The sequence below is a fragment of the Silurus meridionalis genome, chromosome 6 (assembly GCF_014805685.1).
Source record: "Silurus meridionalis isolate SWU-2019-XX chromosome 6, ASM1480568v1, whole genome shotgun sequence".
Taxonomy (NCBI): Eukaryota; Metazoa; Chordata; class Actinopteri; order Siluriformes; family Siluridae; genus Silurus; species Silurus meridionalis.
The window spans coordinates 15380878-15404997 of NC_060889.1; the positions used below are offsets into that span (position 1 = coordinate 15380878).

General features: G+C 38.5%; 3 protein-coding genes across 3 annotated transcripts; 2 read left to right on the forward strand and 1 right to left on the reverse strand.

The window, feature by feature from the left end:
* Nucleotides 1-3227: 3227 nt before the first annotated feature.
* LOC124387516 (mucin-5AC-like) lies at nt 3228-6915 on the forward strand. The gene is made up of 3 exons (XM_046851927.1): nt 3228-4819; nt 5387-6169; nt 6864-6915. The coding sequence occupies exons 1-3, from the start codon at nt 3696-3698 to the stop codon at nt 6913-6915; spliced, it is 1959 nt and encodes a 652-aa protein (XP_046707883.1). The 5' UTR covers nt 3228-3695.
* Nucleotides 6243-11675, forward strand: muc3a (mucin 3A, cell surface associated). The gene is made up of 11 exons (XM_046851355.1): nt 6243-8527; nt 8692-8807; nt 8972-9033; nt 9155-9223; nt 9307-9434; nt 9557-9616; nt 9706-9880; nt 10085-10246; nt 10360-10451; nt 10654-10808; nt 11250-11675. Exons 1-11 carry the CDS (start codon nt 7432-7434, stop codon nt 11313-11315), a joined length of 2181 nt encoding a protein of 726 aa, XP_046707311.1. The 5' UTR covers nt 6243-7431; the 3' UTR covers nt 11316-11675.
* Nucleotides 11676-13706: 2031 nt separating this feature from the next.
* snapc2 (small nuclear RNA activating complex, polypeptide 2) lies at nt 13707-19313 on the reverse strand. The gene is made up of 5 exons (XM_046851356.1): nt 19230-19313; nt 18456-18664; nt 18192-18365; nt 17310-17868; nt 13707-14466 (listed from the first exon to the last, which is right to left on the reverse strand). The coding sequence occupies exons 2-5, from the start codon at nt 18657-18659 to the stop codon at nt 14036-14038; spliced, it is 1368 nt and encodes a 455-aa protein (XP_046707312.1). The 5' UTR covers nt 18660-18664; nt 19230-19313; the 3' UTR covers nt 13707-14035.
* Between the last annotated feature and the right edge of the window lie 4807 nt (nt 19314-24120).

Genomic DNA, 24120 nt, shown 5'->3' on the forward strand with positions numbered 1-24120 from the left:
TCACCATATGAAACTACACCAAGTGAGTCTGCCACAACAGATGGGACTTCAGAAACAACCACAGACACCTTTTCTACAACTACACCACATGAAACTACACCAAGTGAGTCTGCCACAACAGATGTGATTTCAGAAACAACCACAGAGCCCCTTTCTACAACTCCACTATATGAAACTACACCAAGTGAGTCTGCCACAACAGTTGGGACTTCAGAAACAACCACAGACACCATCTCTACAACTAAACAATATGAAACTACACCAAGTGAGTCTGCCACAACAGATGGGACTTCAGAAAGAACTACACCAAGTGAGTCTGCCACAACAGATGGGACTTCAAAACAACCACAGACATGATTTCTATAACTACACCATATGAAACTACACCAAGTGAGTCTGCCACAACAAATGTGATTTCAGAAACAACCACAGACCCCCTTTCTACAACTCCACCATATGGAACTACACCAAGTGAGTCTGCCACAACAGGTGGGACTTCAGAAAGAACTACACCAAGTGAGTCTGCCACAACAGATGGGACTTCAGAAACAACCACAGACACCTTTCTACAACTACACCACATGAAACTACACCAAGTGAGTCTGCCACAACAGATGTGATTTCAGAAACAACCACAGAGCCCCTTTCTACAACTCCACTATATGAAACTACACCAAGTGAGTCTGCCACAACAGTTGTGACTTTAGACACAACCACAGACCCCCTTTCTACAACTCCACCATATGAACTACACCAAGTGAGTCTGCCACAACAGATGGGACTTCAGAAACAACCACAGACACCATCTCTACAACTAAACAATATGAAACTACACCAAGTGAGTCTGCCACAACAGATGGGACTTCAGAAACAACTACACCAAGTGAGTCTGCCATAACAGATGGGACTTCAGAAACAACCACAGACACGATTTCTATAACTACACCATATGAAACTACACCAAGTGAGTCTACCACAACAGATGGGACTTCAGAAACAACCACAGACACCTTTCTACAACTACACCATATGAAACTACACCAAGTGAGTCTGCCACAACAGATGGGACTTCAGAAACAACCACAGACACCATTTCTACAACTTCACCATATGAAACTACACCAAGTGAGTCTGCCACAACAGATGGGACTTCAGAAACAACCACAGACACCATTTCTACAACTCCACCATATGAAACTACACCAAGTGAGTCTGCCACAACAGATGGGACTTCAGAAACAACCACAGACACCATCTCTACAACTAAACAATATGAAACTACACCAAGTGACTCTGCCACAACAGGTGGGACTTCAGAAAGAACTACACCAAGTGAGTCTGCCACAACAGATGGGACTTCAGAAACAACCACAGACACCTTTCTACAACTACACCATATGAAACTACACCAAGTGAGTCTGCCACAACAGATGGGACTTCAGAAACAACCACAGACACCATTTCTACAACTCCACCATATGAAACTACACCAAGTGAGTCTGCCACAACAGATGGGACTTCAGAAACAACCACAGACAACATCTCTACAACTCACCATATGAAACTACACCAAGTGAGTCTGCCACAACAGATGGGACTTCAGAAACAACCACAGACACCTTTTCTACAACTCCACCATATGGAACTACACCAAGTGAGTCTGCCACAACAGAGGGGACTTCAGAAACAACCACAGACACTATTTCTACAACTACACCATATGAAACTACACCAAGTGAGTCTGCCACAACAGATGTGATTTCAGAAACAACCACAGACCCCTTTCTACAACTCCACTATGAAACTACACCAAGTGAGTCTGCCACAACAGTTGTGATTTCAGAAACAACCACAGACCCCTTTCTACAACTCCACCATATGGAACTACACCAAGTGAGTCTGCCACAACAGGTGGGACTTCAGAAAAACTACACCAAGTGAGTCTGCCACAACAGATGGAACTTCAGAAACAACCACAGACACCTTTCTACAACTACACCACATGAAACTACACCAAGTGAGTCTGCCACAACAGATGTGATTTCAGAAACAACCACAGAGCCCCTTTCTACAACTCCACTATGAAACTACACCAAGTGAGTCTGCCACAACAGTTGTGACTTCAGACACAACCACAGACCCCCTTTCTACAACTCCACCATATGGAACTACACCAAGTGAGTCTGCCACAACAGATGGGACTTCAGAAACAACCACAGACACCATCTCTACAACTAAACAATATGAAACTACACCAAGTGAGTCTGCCACAACAGATGGGACTTCAGAAACAACTACACCAAGTGAGTCTGCCATAACAGATGGGACTTCAGAAACAACCACAGACACGATTTCTATAAATACACCATATGAAACTACACCAAGTGAGTCTACCACAACAGATGGGACTTCAGAAACAACCACAGACACGATTTCTATAACTACACCATATGAAACTACACCAAGTGAGTCTACCACAACAGATGGGACTTCAGAAACAACTATAGACACCATTTCTACAACTTCACCATATGAAACTACACCAAGTGAGTCTGCCACAACAGATGGGACTTCAGAAAGAACCACAGAAACCATCTCTACAACTACACCATATGAAACTACACCAAGTGAGTCTGCCACAACAGATGGGACTTCAGAAACAACCACAGACACCATCTCTACAACTAAACAATATGAAACTACACCAAGTGACTCTGCCACAACAGGTGGGACTTCAGAAAGAACTACACCAAGTGAGTCTGCCATAACAGATGGGACTTCAGAAACAACCACAGACACGATTTCTATAACTACACCATATGAAACTACACCAAGTGAGTCTACCACAGCAGATGAGACTTCAGAAACAACCACAGACACCATTTCTACAACTTCACCATATGACACTACACCAAGTGAGTCTGCCACAACAGATGGGACTTCAGAAACAACCACAGACAACATCTCTACAACTACACCATATGAAACTACACCAAGTGAGTCTGCCACAACAGATGGGACTTCAGAAACAACCACAGACCACCTTTCTACAACTCCACCATATGGAACTACACCAAGTGAGTCTGCCACAACAGAGGGGACTTCAGAAACAACCACAGACACTATTTCTACAACTACACCACATGAAACTACACCAAGTGAGTCTGCCACAACAGATGTGATTTCAGAAACAACCACAGAGCCCCTTTCTACAACTCCACTATGAAACTACACCAAGTGAGTCTGCCACAACAGTTGTGATTTCAGAAACAACCACAGACCCCCTTTCTACAACTCCACCATATGGAACTACACCAAGTGAGTCTGCCACAACAGGTGGGACTTCAGAAAGAACTACACCAAGTGAGTCTGCCACAACAGATGGAACTTCAGAAACAACCACAGACACCTTTTCTACAACTACACCACATGAAACTACACCAAGTGAGTCTGCCACAACAGATGTGATTTCAGAAACAACCACAGAGCCCCTTTCTACAACTCCACTATATGAAACTACACCAAGTGAGTCTGCCACAACAGTTGTGATTTCAGAAACAACCACAGACCCCCTTTCTACAACTCCACCATATGGAACTACACCAAGTGAGTCTGCCACAACAGGTGGGACTTCAGAAAGAACTACACCAAGTGAGTCTGCCACAACAGATGGGACTTCAGAAACAACCACAGACATGATTTCTATAACTACACCATATGAAACTACACCAAGTGAGTCTGCCACAACAGATGTGATTTCAGAAACAACCACAGAGCCCCTTTCTACAACTCCACTATATGAAACTACACCAAGTGAGTCTGCCACAACAGTTGTGATTTCAGAAACAACCACAGACCCCCTTTCTACAACTCCACCATATGGAACTACACCAAGTGAGTCTGCCACAACAGGTGGGACTTCAGAAAGAACTACACCAAGTGAGTCTGCCACAACAGATGGGACTTCAGAAACAACCACAGACACCTTTTCTACAACTACACCACATGAAACTACACCAAGTGAGTCTGCCACAACAGATGCGATTTCAGAAACAACCACAGAGACCCTTTCTACAACTCCACTATATGAAACTACACCAATTGAGTCAGCCACAACAGTTGTGACTTTAGACACAACCACAGACCCCCTTTCTACAACTCCACCATATGGAACTACACCAAGTGAGTCTGCCACAACAGATGGGACTTCAGAAACAACCACAGACACCAGCTCTACAACTAAACAATATGAAACTACACCAAGTGGGTCTGCCACAACAGATGGGACTTCAGAAACAACTACACCAAGTGAGTCTGCCATAACAGATGGGACTTCAGAAACAACCACAGACACGATTTCTATAACTACACCATATGAAACTACACCAAGTGAGTCTACCACAACAGATGGGACTTCAGAAACAACCACAGACTCCATTTCTACAACTTCACCATATGAAACTACACCAAGTGAGTCTGCCACAACAGATGGGACTTCAGAAACAACCACAGACACCATCTCTACAACTACACCATATGAAACTACACCAAGTGAGTCTGCCACAACAGATGGGACTTCAGAAACAACCACAGACACCATTTCTACAACTTCACCATATGAAACTACACCAAGTGAGTCTGCCACAACAGATGTGATTTCAGAAACAACCACAGAGCCCCTTTCTACAACTCAACTATATGAAACTACACCAAGTGAGTCTGCCACAACAGTTGTGACTTTAGACACAACCACAGACCCCCTTTCTACAACTCCACCATATGGAACTACACCAAGTGAGTCTGCCACAACAGATGGGACTTCAGAAACAACCACAGAGACCTTTTCTACAACTACACCACACGAAACTACACCAAGTGAGTCTGCCACAACAGATGTGATTTCAGAAACAACCACAGAGCCCCTTTCTACAACTCCACTATTTGAAACTACACCAAGTGAGTCTGCCACAACAGATGTGATTTCAGAAACAACCACAGAGCCCCTTTCTACAACTCCACCATATGGAACTACACCAAGTGAGTCTGCCACAACAGATGGGACTTCAGAAACAACCACAGACACCTTTTCTACAACTACACCACATGAAACTACACCAAGTGAGTCTGCCACAACAGATGTGATTTCACAAACAACCACAGAGCCCCTTTCTACAACTCCACTATTTGAAACTACACCAAGTGAGTCTGCCACAACAGTTGTGACTCCAGACACAACCACAGACCCCCTTTCTACAACTCCACCATATGGAACAACACCAAGTGAATCTGCCACAACAGATGGGACTTCAGAACCAACCACAGACACCATCTCTACAACTACACCATATGAAACTACACCAAGTGAGCCTGCCACAACAGATGTGACTTCAGAAAGAACTACACCAAGTGAGTCTGCCACAACAGATGGGACTTCAGAAACAACCACAGACACGATTTCTACAACTACACCATATGAAACTACACCAAGTGAGTCTACCACAACAGTTTTGACTTCAGACACAACCACAGACCCCCTTTCTACAACTCCACCATATGGAACTACAACAGATGGGACTTCAGAAACAACCATAGACACCATCTCTACAACTACACCATATGAAACTACACCAAGTGAGTCTACCACAACAGATGGGACTTCAGAAACAACCACAGACACCATATCTACAACTTCACCATATGAAACTACACCAAGTGGGTCTGCCACAACAGATGGGACTTCAGAAACAACCACAGACACTATTTCTACAACTACACCACATGAAACTACACCAAGTGAGTCTGCCACAACAGATGTGATTTCAGAAACAACCACAGAGCCCCTTTCTACAACTCCACTATATGAAACTACACCAAGTGAGTCTGCCACAACAGATGGGACTTCAGAAACAACCACAGACCCCTTTCTACAACTCCACCATATGGAACTACACCAAGTGAGACTGCCACAACAGATGGGACTTCAGAAACAACCACAGACCCCTTTTCTACAACTACACCATATGAAACTACTCCAAGTGAGTCAGCCACAACAGATGGGACTTCAGAAACAACCACAGACACGATTTCTACAACTACACCATATGAAACTACACCAAGTGAGTCTGCCACAACAGATGGGACTTCAGAAACAACCACAGACACCATTTCTACAACTACACCATATGAAACTACACCAAGTGAGTCTGCCACAACAGTTATGACTTCACAAACAACCACAGACACCATTTTCACAACTACACCATATGAAACTACACCAAGTGAGTCTGGGACAACAGTTATGATTACAGAAACAACCACAGACACCATTTCTACAACTACACCACATGAAACCACACCAAGTGAGTCTGGGACAACAGTTATGATTACAAAAACAACCACAGACACCATTTCTACAACTACACCACATGAAACTACACCAAGTGAGTCTGCCACAACAGATGTGATTTCAGAAACAACCACAGAGCCCCTTTCTACAACTCCACTATTTGAAACTACACCAAGTGAGTCAGCCACAACAGATGTGATTTCAGACACAACCACATACCCCCTTTCTACAACTCCACCATATGGAACTACACCAAGTGAGTCAGCCACAACTGATGGGACTTCAGAAACAACCACAGACACGATTTCTACAACTACACCATATAAAACTACACCAAGCGAGTCTGCCACAACAGATGGGACTTCAGAAACAACCACAGACACCATCTCTACAACTACACCATATGAAACTACACCAAGTGAGTCTGCCACAACATATGGGACTTCAGAAACAACCACAGACCACTTTTCTACAACTACACCATATGAAACTACACCAAGTGAGTCTGCCACAACAGATGGGACTTCAGAAACAACCATAGACACGATTTCTACAACCACACCATATGAAACTACACCAAGTGATTCAGCCACAACAGATGGGACTTCAGAAACAACCACAAACACGATTTCTACAACTACACCATATGAAACTACACCAAGCGAGTCTGCGACAACAGTTATGATTTCAGAAACAACCATAGACCCCTTTCTACAACTACACCATATGAAAATACACCAAGTGAGTCTTCCACAACAGTTGTGACTTCAGACACAACCATAGACACCATTTCTACAACTACACCATATGAAACTACACCAAGTGAGTCTGCCACAACAGATGGGACTTCAGAAACAACCACAGACCACTTTTCTACAACTACACCATATGAAACTACACCAAGTGAGTCTGCCACAACAGATGGGACTTCAGAAACAACCATAGACACGATTTCTACAACCACACCATATGAAACTACACCAAGTGATTCAGCCACAACAGATGGGACTTCAGAAACAACCACAAACACGATTTCTACAACTACACCATATGAAACTACACCAAGCGAGTCTGCGACAACAGTTATGATTTCAGAAACAACCATAGACCCCTTTTCTACAACTACACCATATGAAAATACACCAAGTGAGTCTTCCACAACAGTTGTGACTTCAGACACAACCATAGACACCATTTCTACAACTACACCATATGAAACTACACCAAGTGAGTCTGCCACAACAGATGGGACTTCAGAAACAACCACCTACACGATTTCTACAACTACACCATATGAAACTACACCAAGTGAGTCTGCCACAACAGATGGGACTTCAGAAACAACCACAGACCCCTTTTCTACAACTACACCATATGAAACTACAACAAGTGAGTCTGCGACAACAGTTATGATTTCAGAAACAACCACAGACCCCTTTTCTACAACTACACTATATGAAACTACAACAAGTGAGTCTGCGACAACAGTCATGATTTCAGAAACAACCATAGACCCCTTTTCTACAACTACACCATATGAAACTACACCAAGTGAGTCTTCCACAACAGTTGTGACTCCAGACACAACCACAGACCCCTTTTCTACAACTACACCACATGAAACTACACCAAGTGAGTCTTCCACAACAGTTGTGACTTCAGACACAACCACAGACCCCTTTTCTACAACTACACCATATGAAACTACACCAAGTGAGTCTGCCACAACAGATGTGACTTCAGAAACAACCACACACACCTTTCCTACATCTACACTATATGAAACAACAGCAACAAGTGAGTCTTCCACAACACTTGTGACTTCAGCAACAACCACAGACATTTCTCCTTCAACTACACCATTTGGATCTACAGTAACAAGTGAGTCTGCTACAACAGTTGAGACTTTAGCAACAACCACAGCAATCTCATCTACAAGTACACAATATGAAACTACATCAACAAGTGGAATTACCACAACAGTCAAGACTGCTGAAACAACTACAGTTAACGCTATGACATCCACATCAATAGCCACAACTAGTGCCACAGAAACCAGCACTACAACTATAAAACCACTTATCAATTGTCAAAATGGCGGAACTCCAACAGAAAATGGCTGCTACTGCCCACCTCTTTTTACAGGAAATGAGTGCCAACATATTCAAGTTGAAATATCAGGTATTTAAAATTGTTTTCTTTAAAGTAAAAAAAAAAAAACCCATAAAGGTATGGTCTATTGAAATAAATCGTTGTTTTTAATTTAGTAAATTCCTTATCTTATGTTGAAATTATTGTTGAAATGTTTTTTTCCTGTTTGTTTTTTTTTGTTGTTGTTGTTTCAGGTGAAATTGAAAGGACAGCCATTGCTGAAATAGAAATAAATAGTGAATATAACCCTAAATACAATGATTCATCCTCAGAAGAATATAAAAGCTTTGTACTATACTTCAAAAGTCAGGTGAATTATGAAGACCATATCCACCATTACATTATGTTTCAAAGAAGTTTTTGAAACACATATTTTAAGATTGTGAAAGATTTTTAAGATTGAACAACTATAACAGTTGTCACCTCGTCTTTTGATGCAGCTGAATTGAATTTCATATCATTGTTTTCTTACAGATGGAGCCATACTACCGTGACAAAATTACAAACTTCAGGAATATAACAAATGTAGAACTCAGGTATTTCTACTTATTTGTTACAAGATTGGTTAATCAACTGTTAAATGATCAGTTAAAAATATAATATTTTGCAAACAAATATTTTAGACACAACAAATCTCACTGTCTCTTTACACCACAGTGAAGGGACAACTATCACAGCCCGAAAGCAGAGAATGAGGAGAGAAATAGAAAAAAATACTTTTAAAAGGTAAGCATATTTATGTTTAGTGTTTGGAAAAAAAATATATTTTCTGAGCTAATCTACTAATTCTTATCCAATTTTATCCCCAGTGTAAATGCTAAGCATGACATTGTTGTACAAATCGATACCAATGATCCGAATGAGGACTATAATAAGGTCTTTCAGTCCATCAAAGAATCTGTTGAATTGATAAAGGACTGTACTCCAACAATATCTAGTATGTATTCTTTATTGTGCTATCTATATCTCAGATGTTTATTACAGATGTTTTTACATAAAAAACAGCATACTTTTTAAAAAACTCAGCCATTTTAAACACATCTTAAACTCCAACAACAGGCTGCCCAAATTTTACTGTTATTGATGTCCAGGTCAACAAAACTGAACTGAGTGACACAGGTAATACATTTATACAGAGAATCATATACACATATATTATCAGAATGCATTTAAATATTTAACCAGCTTTACACTTTTTTCCTTTTTAGAGTACTGTCTGCTAGTTACTGAATTGCTTCCTGAGGAGTATCGCCAATTTTTCAGTCCTGCTACTGTGCAGGGCGAACTAAAATGTGTCACTCAATGTCATCCTAATCATCCTAATCCAAGGATTTGCAAAAACAAGGGTACCTGTGAGGTTTCCAAGGAAGGACCAGCCTGTTAGTGAGTACTTTTTTCATTTTTAACAGAATGATCTTGTTGACATAAAATCCAGTGCTAAGTTTTGAATTATTGGTATAGTATGTTTTTATGTTTTATTCGATTGTAAATATGCTAATGTGAATAAGGTTTTAAATGGTAAAATACTTAGTAATAGAAATTCTCCTTTGCAAAATGATAAGTCCTGTGTCATTTTGTGCACTCTAGCTGTACACAGTCAGATGCAAATTGGTATCTTGGAGAAGACTGCGAATACCAAATTCACAAAGTGGGCTTCTATGCTGGAATGGCAGTTGTTGCTGTGGTTTTAGTATTAACTGTAGCAGTGCTTTCAGCAAAAATCTTGCTTAATAAAAGAAAACAGAAGAGGTACAAAGTTTATGTGCATAAAATTATAAATATTGTTGTACAAAGAGTACTTTTTTGCATATCCATGTGTAATAATGACCACCCTATTCCACTTGTTAAACTCTGTTGCACAGGTATAAAGACAATAAGGAAGCGCTTGTAAATCAGTGGATAGACGAAGACTTTGAGTGGCCTTCGCAAAACAGATCAAACACAACACATTTGGGTATCAGTATGCAAGTGCATTATCAAATTATTTAATTTTTCTGCCATGGCACAGATAGAAATTTTGAAATATTATAATCTATACACATAATACATTTTTATTTTATTTGATAAATATAGTCATACAGACTAAATCTTTCCTTAATAAATTTGCTATTTTGATCACTACTGGTAAAGTGAATGGCAATCTAATTGTATTGCAGTTGAGGCATATGATAATCCTGCACAATCAAATGAGAACGTCTTCAGCATGACTACCACACCTACCAGAACAGCTTCTTCCACACATCCTTCTTCCCACCATTTTGATTTGCCCCAAAATGGAATTTCACTTCAGTATCTGCGAAATAATCACCCCGTAAGTACAAATAATCAAGTCTATCTATCTATCTATCTATCTATCTATCTATCTATCTATCTATCTATCTATATATATATATATATATATATATATATATATATATATATATTTATATACACACACATCTTAAAAGCTTCAAGCCGGAACAAAAAAAATGATTAAAACATACAACTTCAATGTAATTATGGAAAACCTTAATAGAAAATGTACTCACTTTATCAAGGGTCTACAGATATATTATAGAGCTGAGGAAAACTATCCAATCTCACTATTTTTAATACATTTGAAAGAAAACCTGATAACATAGAATACTACATTGGGATGAATCTGTTTATATAATTTGAATGGTTGTTGAAATGAACATGTAAGTGAGTTCTGATATGTTCAACTGTGCAATCAACAAATATTGAAATGTAAATGTATGTTTGTGTTCAACAGATGGAAATGAACCCACCTCAGATGTACACTTCTTCAAGGCCACAAACATACAACTCCGATGTATGATGATTAGCATCATCACACATTCCCAAAATTAAAAACTTTGTTAAAAAAGGGGTTTTATCCATGGAGAACAGCATTTAGATTAGACTTGATTAAAGAAGCCTTTTCTACAATTTCCACAGATTATTCTAGATACTTTTAAATTACTTTACATTTAATGCATTTATTTTTTGAAATATCTTACCATATTTATTTAGATCCTATACTGTACACTATATTTTAGAATGTCTTTATTAATGATTTATAACAGATTTTATATCTGTCGTACAGTAACTGTGGTTGAGTCAGTATTTTTGCTAATAAATGCACAATTCATTAAATATATTTATTACGTTGTCTTTAAAAAAATTATATATATATATATATATATATATATATATATATATATATATATATATATATATATATAGTGTATACATATTATTATTAATATCATTATTATAGTTATAGTTTGTTCTGGAAAAGGAGAAGTCCTTGTTCTTGACCATACCTGATGCCCAGTAAGTTATATAAAGCATGTGTAACTTTAATACTTTCTTACAGTGTCTCTTAATACACTACTCTAAATAAAAAAAAAAATCAAGAGCAGTTTTGCTGAGAGCAATAAACTTCTCCATTGTCACACCTTAAGAAAAAGGGTTGTCTCCCTGGAGAACAGCATTAAACTTGATCTTTAAAGAAGCCTTTTTTATTTTATTTTTACCATTTCCACAGATCATTCTAGATACTTTTAAATTGTTTTACATTCGACATGTTTTTTTTAAATATCTGACCATATTTATTTAGATCATATTCTGTACAATTGCACTATTACACTGTATATTTTGTCAATGAATGATGTATAACAGATTTTATAACTGTGTTTGAGTTATTTATTGCTAATAAATGCAAATTTAAATATATTTGAAATACAATTTTTTAAAAGAAAAAATTATATATATATATATATATATATATATATATATATATATATATATATATATAGTATACACATTATTATACTTAGAATTTTTTTGTGACCATACCTGATGCCCAGTAAGTTATATAAAGCATGTGTAACTTTAATACTTTCTTACAGTATCTCTTAATACGCTACTCTGAGTAAGATAAGATTAAGAGCAGTTTTGTTAAGAGCAAGAAATGTCTCTATTGTCACACCTTAAAGATACAATTAACTAAACTTCACCTTCATGTGTGTTAAATATAGAAACATAAATTTTTTAGTATTCACGTATGTTATTTTGTATTATTTGTTTTCATGCCACACACACCCATCATTGTACACACAAATTGTTTCCACAACCAAATATAACTACCTGGAAATCGGAAGTAGTTTTAAAATAAAAATCTAAAGCTCATAAATCCAGTGTAACAAGTGTCAGTTCTGGTGTTCCATAGAATTAGTATAGATATGCAAAGTAATTCTTAAGACATGCCTATTCTGCATTCTTATACAGTGGAAAACATTTGACTAATTAGGAGATGCTTTATGTTTCTCTGAATTCACAGCAGTCAGGTAAGATGATCATCTTTTCCACTCCTGGACAGTGAATACCTCCTTATAAACTACAATAATCAATTGCTTCCCCTTTTTGAATGCAGAAATCAAGAGCGAGGAAAATGTGAATCATTTTTGCCCCATTAAAGGTGGAAAATCACAACCACTTAAACACTGCCAGCTGTGGTTCAGAAGACAGCCTAATGTTAGACCTGCATGGAGGAAAAGAAAGCTAGTCAAAAACGACATGTATCAACACCTGTCATTCAAAGCCACACAATGGCTGTATATGATACTTTATAAATAGAAGGGGCTTCTATGAATTTGACAGGTTCCACTTGGAATTCTGTGGCGCCGACCAGAAGGCAACAGTTACAAGAGAGACAGGGTGTGATAACCTTGCGAAATCTAGCAGCAATTATGTGATGAATTGGCAGGAGAGTTTCTTCGAAAAGGCGGTGTACAGTTTTATGTACAGTTGCAAAATCACACCTTATAAAAACATGAGTACAGCTCCATAGACTGTAACCGCTCAGAAGCACATAGCAGTAAAGCATAATTGACAGGTTGTGTAATGTACACCCCATGTAACCTTTGGGCTGATACGTCTGTGCAAATTCCATTCAGAAAATGCATGGGGGAAAAAACTACTGTTAACAATATACTTCACATTCCAACAAAGACAATTTGCTTACCTCATTCTTATTTTTCTTTCAGCTGAGATTTAGCAAAAGAGTTAAAAGCAGATAATTTACACTGTTTTATGGCCAAAATATCAGATATACCTGAGGCTAAGCAAAATATTTGAACACCTGTACTACGTGATTGTCTCATTGTAAACCAGTCACATTTCCTGTAAACAGCACCATAAATCTTAATGGCAAATGCCACTGAAATGATTAACGAAAAATGTTTTTTATTATTAAATAAACACAGCCATGTGTACAAACATTCTTTTGTAACTAAAAATAGAAAAAATATTCAAATAGTACATTTATCCCACATTAAACATTAGCATATTAACAAACAAACGTTTTCAGTGTAATGTAAACTAAAAACGAATTTATACTAACAAGCTTTATAAAATTATTTCAATCATTTATATTCATATTCAATGGACATAACATGTATTTTTATTTCCTAGATCAAACAATTACTTTAAAACATCAACTTCATCATCAAAGTGCTTAAAATAAGCCAGAGTTGCTTTTGCACTTTTTCTGGGTTACTGTCGCTTCAGAAGGGCTAGTGGCAACATGAATGGATTTAGTGGACACAGACCAGCAGTGGCCCAATCACCTTTATCTGCTAACTTTATTGCTGGTGATTGGCCTTCAAAATCTCCAGCAAATATTGGTAATTCTGTTGCCTTTACTGCTCCCTCCTGAACACACTCTACCCCTGTAGACTGTACACTCCGTGTTTGTAAAAATTCAATTGGTCCTTTTGCATTCTGATCAGATAGGGATGTTTGCTGTTCTGCTCCTCTAGTTGATGTGGAATTAGCAAATGAAGGCCCCTGATCTGTGCTGAGCCTCGCTGCAGGTGTGCTCAGACGGGGGTAAACTTGTAGTAGATGATGCTGCAGTTCCTTACAGTTCAGCAAGGGGAGCTCTTCAGGTAATGACATCAACAGGTCCAGAAGCACTGCACTTTCTTCGGTTAAAGATAAACAAATTACAAATAAATTACAAATTTATACGAAATAATTAATTTATAGAACACAACACACAAATCAGCCATCTGGTTACAATAGAACCTGTCAAAGTCTGGTATATATAAGGCAGCTTGTGAACAGTCCGTTCTTGAGGCTGATGTGTGCAGGAAAAATGGGCAAGCTCAAGGATGAATTGACTTCGACAGGGGCCAAACTGTGACAGCTAAACTACTAGGTCATAGCACCTCCAGAAAAGCACATCTAGTTAATCAATCAATAATTTAAAATATATAAAACATTCAGTGAATGACATTTCTAAGGATAGAAACGCTTTGTTGACAAGAGAGAGAAACAGAAAATGGGCAGATTTTGGAGCTGGCAGAACTGACACTGGACAGTTAGAGTTCTTGGCTGCAGGTTAGGAACTTGATGGAATATGGCTGTTGTAGTCCAATAGGCTCAGGGTTTATTCTGCTAAGCATTGTTATAAAGAGTGATTTTTTTGTTGTTGTGAGGTGTACCAAAAATGTCTATAAGTAAAGAACATTAAATATGGTAACAATGTAGACTAGGGGTGTAACGGTACACAAAATTCACGGTTCAGGATGTATCTTGGTTTTTAAGTCATGGTTTGGTTAATTTTCCATACGATTAGAGGGAAGAAATGCAGAACAATGTTTGTCAATTTTTCTATTAATGCAGTTTATTATTATTATTATTATTATTATGTGATCAACAACATTTGAACCGTTTACATTTTCCAAACAATTTAAATATAACGCCTGCTTGGTTATGAAATATAAAATAATAGTTTATAATATTTTATAAAAAATAATGTTGAATAAATTTAATTAATGCAATACACTATAATATTGATTGAATACAGTAACCAATTAAATTGGAAAATATTTAAATAATTAGAATTAAATAAATGGAAAACTTTACATTTGTTAAAACCCATTTGGGTAATACAGGTGTATAAGTAAGTGTGTGCAGGTTTTACATTTAATATTTAATTTTCTAAAGACATGTTCTACTTACATTGGGGGGAAATAATTATTTAACCCCCTATGGTTTTTGTGAGATTACCTCCTTACGAAGAAATTAACAGTCTGGAATGTTTATATTAGGCTTTTTTTAAACAGAGAAAGACAAAATATTAGAAAAATCCATTTAAAAAAATAAGAAAGGAAGGTCTCCCACACACCCAAATTAGTCCAGTCCATTTATGGAAGAACTCTTAATTTCAACTCATTATGTGTATAAAAGACACAAGTCACAGAATCAACCTCTTCAATTTAAACCTCTCCAGCAACATGGGCAAGAACAAAGAGCTGTGAAAAAAAATCAGGGACAAAACTGTAGACCTGCACAAGGCTGGAATACAGGACCATCAGCAAGAAGCTCATTGAGAGACCACTGTTGGTGCAATAATTAGAAAATGGAAGAAATACAAAATAAGTCAATCACCCTCACTCTGGAGATCCATGTAAAATTTTACCTCATTAGGATAATGATGATTCTGAGAAAGGTGAGGGATCAGCCCAGAATTACACAGGAGGAACATGTTAATGATCTCAAGGGAGCTGGGACACACCTTAGTAACACACCAAGGTCTCTCTGCTCAGGAATGCACATGAAGTTTGCCAATAAACACCTGAATGATTCAGAGAAGGCTTGGGAGAATGTGATGTGGTCAGATTAGACAAAAATTGAGCTCTTTGGCATCAACTCGACTTGCTGTGTTTGGAGGCAGATAACCGCTGAATATGACCCAAAGAACACCATCCCTAATGTCAAAACATGGACAAGGAAACATACTGCTTTGGGGCTGTTTCTCTGCTGAGGGCACAAAAAGACTTCACCACATGAACAGGGCCATGCACTGTAGAATCTTGTATGAGAACCTTGTGGTCTCAGCCATTCTAAGTCTTTAAACATGACAATGACCCAAAACATATGGCCATGGGAACATTCTGATGTTCTTGTAGCACATTCCAGCCTTGTGCAGGTCTACAAACCTGACATCCTTTGACAGCTCTTTGTTCTTGCCCATGGTGGTGGAGAGGTTTAAATGGAAGAGGTTGATTCTGTGACTGGTGTCTTTTAAACAAAATGAGTTGATTTAGGAAAAACTCCTAATGGGACAGGACTAATTTGGGTGTGTGGGGGGGGTCCAGACTTCTTGCTGGTTGGTAGATCAAATACTTATTTTACTCAATCAAATAAAAACTAATTTATAACCTTTTCTTTAATGTTATGGATTTTTTTATATTCTGTCTCTCTCTGTTAAAATAAACCTAAACCTTCTAGACTGTTCATTTCTTTATAAGGAGGTAAACTCACAAAATCAGCAGGGGATCAAATAATTATTTCCCCCACTGTAACTGTTCTACTTATTTAAACATACTTTAACAAATATCTTCATTCCCTAATTCATTTACTCCCTTGATATGTTGAATTGTCCTTTTTAAGAGAAATTCTTAAAAACTGTTGACAAAACCAGTACAGAGTGAGAAGCCCCAGTGATAATGTGTTAATTATTGTTTGTTTCTATACCCCTGGTATTGTTGTGTAAGTTTTCAAGTTTAATAATAATAATTATATTTAAAAAATGCTTTTAAATTGCAAGGCGGAGACTAAACCAACTTGCGATCCGCCACTTAATACGTTCCTGAGGAAACTCAGATTTTAACTATGTTCCACATATACTGTAAAAAAGATTGCATTCAGTACACGTGTGCACCAAACTGAAAGCCCTGCACCAAAAAGATTCGGTAGGAATATGTGTACCCTGTTACACCCCTAATGTAGACATAAATCATTTAGATAGTATACTTACCCATAGCAGTAAGAGGTTGAGTGTTCTTTTGGAGAATGATGTTGCACAAAAATTGGTATATCTTTTCAAAATCAACTACACTATTTGCCCCCATTGGTCTATATTGCCAGAGTTGCTCTGCACATCCAGGCTGCTTATCTTGGTGATCAGCGTTGGATGGCACTGCACTTGAAGCAGACACTGGTGGTGTTGGTTTTGAGACCTGTTGATTTAAAAGTGCTTTACGGGTGGCTGATGTGGATGGCGTGGCAGGGACTTCGGTTGGCTCTGTTTCTTGCGGCAACTCACTATGCTCTGCTTCAGTATCGGTAAAAGAAGATGTGACTGTGGTGGTTTGAGTAGACTGGCTGGGTACTGCATCCTTCTTGTGTGATTGAGGGGTTTTATTGGCTTGTCCAGGCAAAATCATCACTGGAGGAGGTGAGCTAGCGTGGGATTTAGGCATTGACCTCAGAGGTACAGTACGCAAGCCACTTGATAGAGGGCCCTGAGAGTCGGTATTGCGTGGGGGATCCGAGTGGCTGAGGCTGCACGGCTCTGTGGAAGCAATTACCAGCATCTGTAGGTAAAAAAAACATTAAAAAATTATTGATAAATTATTGATTGCATTATTGATAACACCTTGATGTTTCACACAACTTTTAAAAGTGAAACTGTAGTTGCTGAAATTATTTAACATTATAATTTTTTTTTGGCTTTAATTACTGTGCACTCAAGCAAGCAAATTTATTTCCAAATTGAAGTTAAAAGATTCAGATATGTAAAAAAAAAAAAAATACACGCACACATGTGAACACAAATTTTAATTGCGGCTACCACTAATAATCAAAAATCTGAAATCTTTTCCCATATGGTCACATGCACATTTCCATGATCACATACTTGAGAGAAGGCAGAAGATATTGTTTCCTCATGGACACCAGCCATTTTCTGTGCTAGTTCTCCCCATAGTTCTGTTGGCACTTTATTTTTTTGTTCCTCACGTCTCTGTTTATGAACCTGCATATATACTCTTTGCAGTACACTCTTCCTCAAAAACTTGATCATGTTCTGGATCTGAAAGCAAACAACACTGGCATTACAGAGGAACAGGAATTCTGCAATATTTTTCAGTACCAGACCAAGGTCCGTTGTGAACATGCATACCTGAAGCAGAGACCATTTTGGAACTTTCTTACGAAGTGCCAAAAAATCCAGTTCTGAATTTAACCTATTTTGTTGTTTTAGGGCAAGTAGAAGACTCCGCATTTCCTGACGATCACACTCAGGACGAAGCCTTTTTATTGATTCTGTGTTTCTTGAGTCTGAAAAACGAGATGGTGTAATCCGGCGGCGGGATGGAGGCTTCATAATGACTAAAACAAAAGCACATCATCATCATCATCATGTATATTTTATCATCATAGAATAATGAGCTTAATAGTATCTTTAAGGAAATTAATGTTTTGGGCAAAGAAGGGGCCTGAAAACTAGTCAATGATTCATTTTTACATGTACTGTATATCCTTTAAGATGCTACATCTCCAGCTTTAGTGTGCCCCAGGAAAAAAAAATGACATTGTTTTTACCAGCACTTTTCCTGCATAGCATTTTACACAGCTCATCACTACTGTAATACATTAACTTAAGTCAGATATTTAACATCATTAAAAGGTAATATGTCCCAATAGGTGCACATACCAAAAAAAAAAAAACCTGATATCTACTTTGTACATAAAAATGCATATTTAACGAAATTATTAAAGTTAGCCAGCTAATCATGCTATAGCTCATTGACGAATTGTCTAAGCACACATAGTACATATTACACATTACACCGCTACGTTAGTCTTCGGTTTTCTTACACCGAATCAACGCATGATTCACTTCAGGAAAATGTTTAACGTTAAATGTTAGCGCTCGTCTTTAATGAAAACTTACCAAACTGGTGATGATTAGCATTGCAATTGTTGCCAAAACAACCACTCTGCTATCAGCGTCATTTTGTAACGAGTCGCTGAAAGGCCAAAAAGGATGGATTTTAAAACGCGGCTGTAATGTAGGCAACAGCGACATCTATGGAAACTTCTGCTGACAAACAAAAAGTGTCTGAGCTCATTGTAGATACTACTACTACTACTACCACTAATAATAATAATGATAATAATGAATATGCTTATTATCTTTTAATTAGTATTAATATTATTATCAATCTATTGAGTGGTAGGCCATGGATTTGGTACCTGGGCCTTCAGTGGGGGCTTTCCCGACTTAATCCACCTCTTAACAACACCACTATCATGTCACAATTATAGAAATGATCAATAATATACAAAAATACAATATAACAACGCGTAGCGTTAAAGAGAGAGAGAGGCATTTTGCATATGGAGGGTAAATAGTAGTGCTGAAGGCTGAAGGAGGAAGACTGTAGTGTGAGATTCAGGGAAAAGGTCAGACAGGGGCTCAATAGTGGTGAAGAGGTGCTGGATGATTGGGCAACTACTGCAGAAGTGATAAGGGAGACAGCTAGAAAGGTACTTGGTGTGGCATCTGGAAATAGAAAGGAAGACAAAGAGACTGGTGGTGGAATGGAGGAAGTGCAGGAGAGCATAAGGAAAAAGAGTGGCAAAACAGAATTGGGATCGACATAGTGATGAGAGAAGTAGGCAAGAGAACAAGGAGATGTGGCAGCAGGTAAAGAGGGATGTGGCGAAGCCAAGGAAAAGGCATATGAGGAGCTGTATGTGAAGTTGGAAACTAAGGAAGGAGAAAAGGATTTATACCGATTGGCCAGGAAGAGGGACCGAGCTGGGAAGGATGTGCTGCAAGTTAGAGCAATAAAGGATGGAGATGGAAATGTGTTGACTAGTGAAGAGAGTGTGTTTAGTCCTAAGCTCCGTTTTCTGTTATTTAGGTTTATGCTGTTTAATGTAGCACCAGGGTTCTGGAGGAACGTTGTCTCATTTCACTGTGTACTGCGTCAGCTATATATGGTTGAAATGACAATAAAAGCTTCTTGACTGATGAATGAGGAAAATGAGAGAGAGAGAAGGTTGGATGGTGTGGAGATGGTGAAGCAGGAAGTGAGTAGGATTAGTAAAGAGGAAGTGAGAGCAGTCTGTTGGACCAGATGTGATATCGGTAGAAGCATGGAGATGTTTGGGGCAGATGGCAGTGGAGTTTTTCACCAGGTTGTTCAAGAAGATTCTGGAAGGTGAGAGGATGCCTGAGAAATAAAGAAGGAGTGTGCCAGACATTGTGACAGCAGTGAAGTGTGCAGTAGGAACTGGTTCAAGGTGGAGGTTGGACTGCATCAAGGATCGGCTCTGAGCCCTTTCCTGTTTGCAGTGGTGATGGACAGGTTGAAGGACGAGGTCACACAGGAGTATTTGTGAAGGTTTGCGGATGATATTGTGATTTGTGGTGAGAGTAGGGAGCAGGTTGAGAAGAGCCTGGAGAGCTGGAGGTACACGCTGGAGAGGGGAATGAAAGTCAGTAGGAGTAAAACAGAGTACATGTGTGTGAATGAGAGGAAGGGCAGTGGAGTGGTGCGGTTGCAGGGAGAAGAGGTGGAGAAGGTGGAGAAGTTCAGGTACCTGGACTCAACAGTGCAAAGTAAAGGAGAGTGTGTTAGAGAAGTAAAGAAAAGAGTGCAGGCAGGGTGGAGTGGGTGGAGAAGAGTGACTGGAGTGATTTGTGATAGAAGAGTACTGCAAGAGTGAAAGGGAAAGTTTATAGGACTGTGGTGAGACCTGCGATGTTGTATGGTTTAGAGACAGTGTCATTGAGTAAAAGACAGAAGGTGGAGCTGGAGGTAGTAGAGTTGAAGATGTTAAGGTTTTCGTTTGGAGTGACGAGGATGGACATGATTAGAAATGAGGGACAATGCATGTAGGACGTTTTGGAGACAAGGTGAGAGAGGCAAGATTGAGATGGTTTGGACATGTGCAGAGGAGGGACATGGGTTATATCAGTAGGAGAATGCTGAGGATCTACCAGGAAGGAGGAAAAGAGGAAGGCCCAGGAGGAGGTGCATGGATGTGGTGAAGGAAGACAAGCAGGTAGTTGGTGTGACAGAGGCAGATGTAGAGGACAGGGGGTGTGGAGACGGATGATCCGCTGTGGCGACCCCTAATTGGAAAAGCCGAAAGAAGAAGAAGAAGAAGAAGAAGGGTGAATAACATTTTTACTAAACCAAGCTCCAAACCTCTACACTACAACCACAACTGTGCCACCTACATAATCTGGAGCAGTTCAGAATCAATATTTGACAAGACAAAAAATAAAATGACAAACATAAAAATTTAAATAAAACATAACCTATGCATACTCATATTTTGCACCTCTCCTCAGAGGCTGTAAGCCAGTGGTACCGCATGTATTCACTGGTCTCGAAGTGGCGAACAAACGCTTTCCCAGACTGAGACAAGCTAGCTAGATTCAGGGTTGGTCGACCTCTCCTAATGATGTCTAGATTTTCTTGAAAATGAATTTTTATTAATGTCCGAGACCAAATCAATTTCTCTTCCTCCTAACTCTGATGTATTAATGTGCAGACATGTTTTGTGAGTCAAACTTGGCTGTAACAGTTTCCCTCTGACCAAACAATCAGAGGATGGAAAAACGTTGACACTAGCTAGCTGGCCCTGTGAGATGAGTTTGAAATCTTATTGGTTAAAGAAACAGATCCATTGATAATATAGTCCAGGGTAAAAAGGCCAGCAGTACAGACATTGAAGGCCCTGGGCAGATTAGATTGACATGGCAGCACATAGAGGCTAAAATCTAATTGGACAAAAAAAATCTAACATCCACATACACGTACTGGAAGCAGTGCAGCCAAGAGAAATGCTATGAAATGCAGAGAATATGCTGTTGGGAATAAATTAATAAAATGTAATGGAACAAATATTAGAGTTCAGGTTGTAAATGTAGGTAAGTGCTTCGGATAGAGTTTGGGCCACCAGAGAAGACTGGCCCTGATGGCTCACCCTCTAAATCTAAAGGCTAATGCTTATTATTAGTCTTGTGATGTGAATTGTTAAACTTCCAATCTTAACCTTCTCAAATTTTTGTTAATCTCTTGTACTGGCACGGCAGCATTTATAAAAAGCACTTACATTGTACTGCCGTAACTGCAGCATAATGTCAATTGTGACATGAGATCTTTTCCCAGTGACAAAGGAGCACAGTGTGTAGTGTTGCAGAAACACATGAGACTGCAGGGGCCACAAGGAAAAGAAAGGTGAGCTCTGCTGTGGCATGATCAAAGAAGGAACAACAGACAACACAGAGAGACTGACTCAGTCCCACGGAAAGGAGAGAATCAGTCCCCTTAGTGAAAGCAAAATAGAGTTTGCAGCAACAATGCAGTAGTGAAAAAAGTACTTATTTTATGTTGTAATTAGATACAAGAACATTACTAATCATCCACTGTTTGCAGTGGACCTAAAACATAACCTATTGAAAACCCAATTTTTGCCTTACTATGCATGAAAAAGTTACCATCCACATCTACAAACTCATATTTAATTAAATAAGACAAGAACCAGAGGACTTTCTCTAATAATGTTTTAAACCTAGACTTAATAATCTATTTTGTAGTCTATTAAAGATAGATTACATATATGCAGTGGTGTCAAAAATCTACATTAAGAAAAAACATCCAAACAAAAGAAGCAACAAGACTGAACCCTAATCAGAGGCAAGAAGTAGGTCATTATTACTCTAACTGCTGCAGTATTTATGATAGGACCCAAATCCTGACTTATAATTTAGTGAATGCTATTTTTGAGCATAGCTACTATGCTTAACACTTTTCTATGATCTAAGAGATAAAGGGGAGGTATGATATTGCCCTACATTTTGACAGCTGACAGAGTTTGAGGTCTCAGCCAATGATAAAAAAAGAACTGATTATTCAAAAAAAGGTTTGATTGCTTCTGATAATATTGGTTTGTAAAATAATTTAAGTAAGTGGTCTAGTATGCAATTTTAAAGGCGTCAAATGGAGCTCAATTAATTCATGATTATAACGGCAATTACTGAGACAGATTATTAATAAAAGTTTGCAATTCTGTCCTTTCTTTTTTTGGATCTGCCTGGTTCATCCCTACGTCCAAACTCTGGATTGAGTTCTTCTCAATTGGAGACCACTCTGTGAAGTGGGGGATGGTTCAACATCTACAGCCTAAAGTTCCAATAAGCTGCTAAGCAACTCAAGAACTTTGAAAATTCATTCAGACTGTAATTAAGATCAACAGTACACTACAATGGCTCAGAACCACAGGTTGCGTGAATAGTCCTTCATTTACGCACCTATTACCACACATCTCAACAATGGACATTCAGTGCCATTTGTTGGTTCCCTTTTGAGTCTGATTGTTCTCAAAGTTTCTCATACCATCTCAGGAAGTTTTTCCTTTTCCCAAGATAATGATCAGAGCCATCTGTGAAAGTATGACTTTATTTTTATTATTCAGCTTTAAATGTATTCACTTAAAAGTCTGACCACTGTTATGAGTGGGCCCAATAATGTCCTGATTAACCTCTACTGAAACCTGAAATTCTTTGTCTAAAGAAACAACTAGGTTTCAAATTAAATCAACAGATTCAAAAAGAAATTCACAATATGGTCCTAGAAGTCTGTTAATAATCATTTGTGGAATTTACTGGCATACATATCTTATGGCTACATATCTTGTAAGTATAAAGCACTTAAAATATTTGATATCATATCAGGTTTTTGTGTTACACCTAGCATATCATTATAAATAGCTGCAAATGCATATTTGAGGCAGATGCATATGTAACAGTATCCAGGAGGGCT

Bases quoted from the DNA above. Each gene is read 5' to 3' on its own strand.
- LOC124387516 (XM_046851927.1), top strand. From the start codon at position 3,696: ATGATTTCTATAACTACACCATATGAAACTACACCAAGTGAGTCTGCC. The intron at 4,820-5,386 runs TTCAGAAACAAC...AACAGATGTGAC, and splicing joins TCTGCCACAACAGATGGGAC to TTCAGAAAGAACTACACCAA. The intron at 6,170-6,863 runs ACAACTACACCA...CTGCCACAACAG, and splicing joins CAACCACAGACACCATTTCT to ATGGGACTTCAGAAACAACC.
- muc3a (XM_046851355.1), top strand. From the start codon at position 7,432: ATGATTTCAGAAACAACCATAGACCCCTTTTCTACAACTACACCATAT. The intron at 9,617-9,705 runs GTAATACATTTA...TTTCCTTTTTAG, and splicing joins AACTGAACTGAGTGACACAG to AGTACTGTCTGCTAGTTACT. The intron at 10,809-11,249 runs GTAAGTACAAAT...TGTGTTCAACAG, and splicing joins ATCTGCGAAATAATCACCCC to ATGGAAATGAACCCACCTCA.
- snapc2 (XM_046851356.1), bottom strand. From the start codon at position 18,659: ATGAAGCCTCCATCCCGCCGCCGGATTACACCATCTCGTTTTTCAGAC. The intron at 18,366-18,455 runs GTATGCATGTTC...GTTTGCTTTCAG, and splicing joins CAAAATGGTCTCTGCTTCAG to ATCCAGAACATGATCAAGTT. The intron at 17,869-18,191 runs GTATGTGATCAT...TTTTACCTACAG, and splicing joins TATCTTCTGCCTTCTCTCAA to ATGCTGGTAATTGCTTCCAC.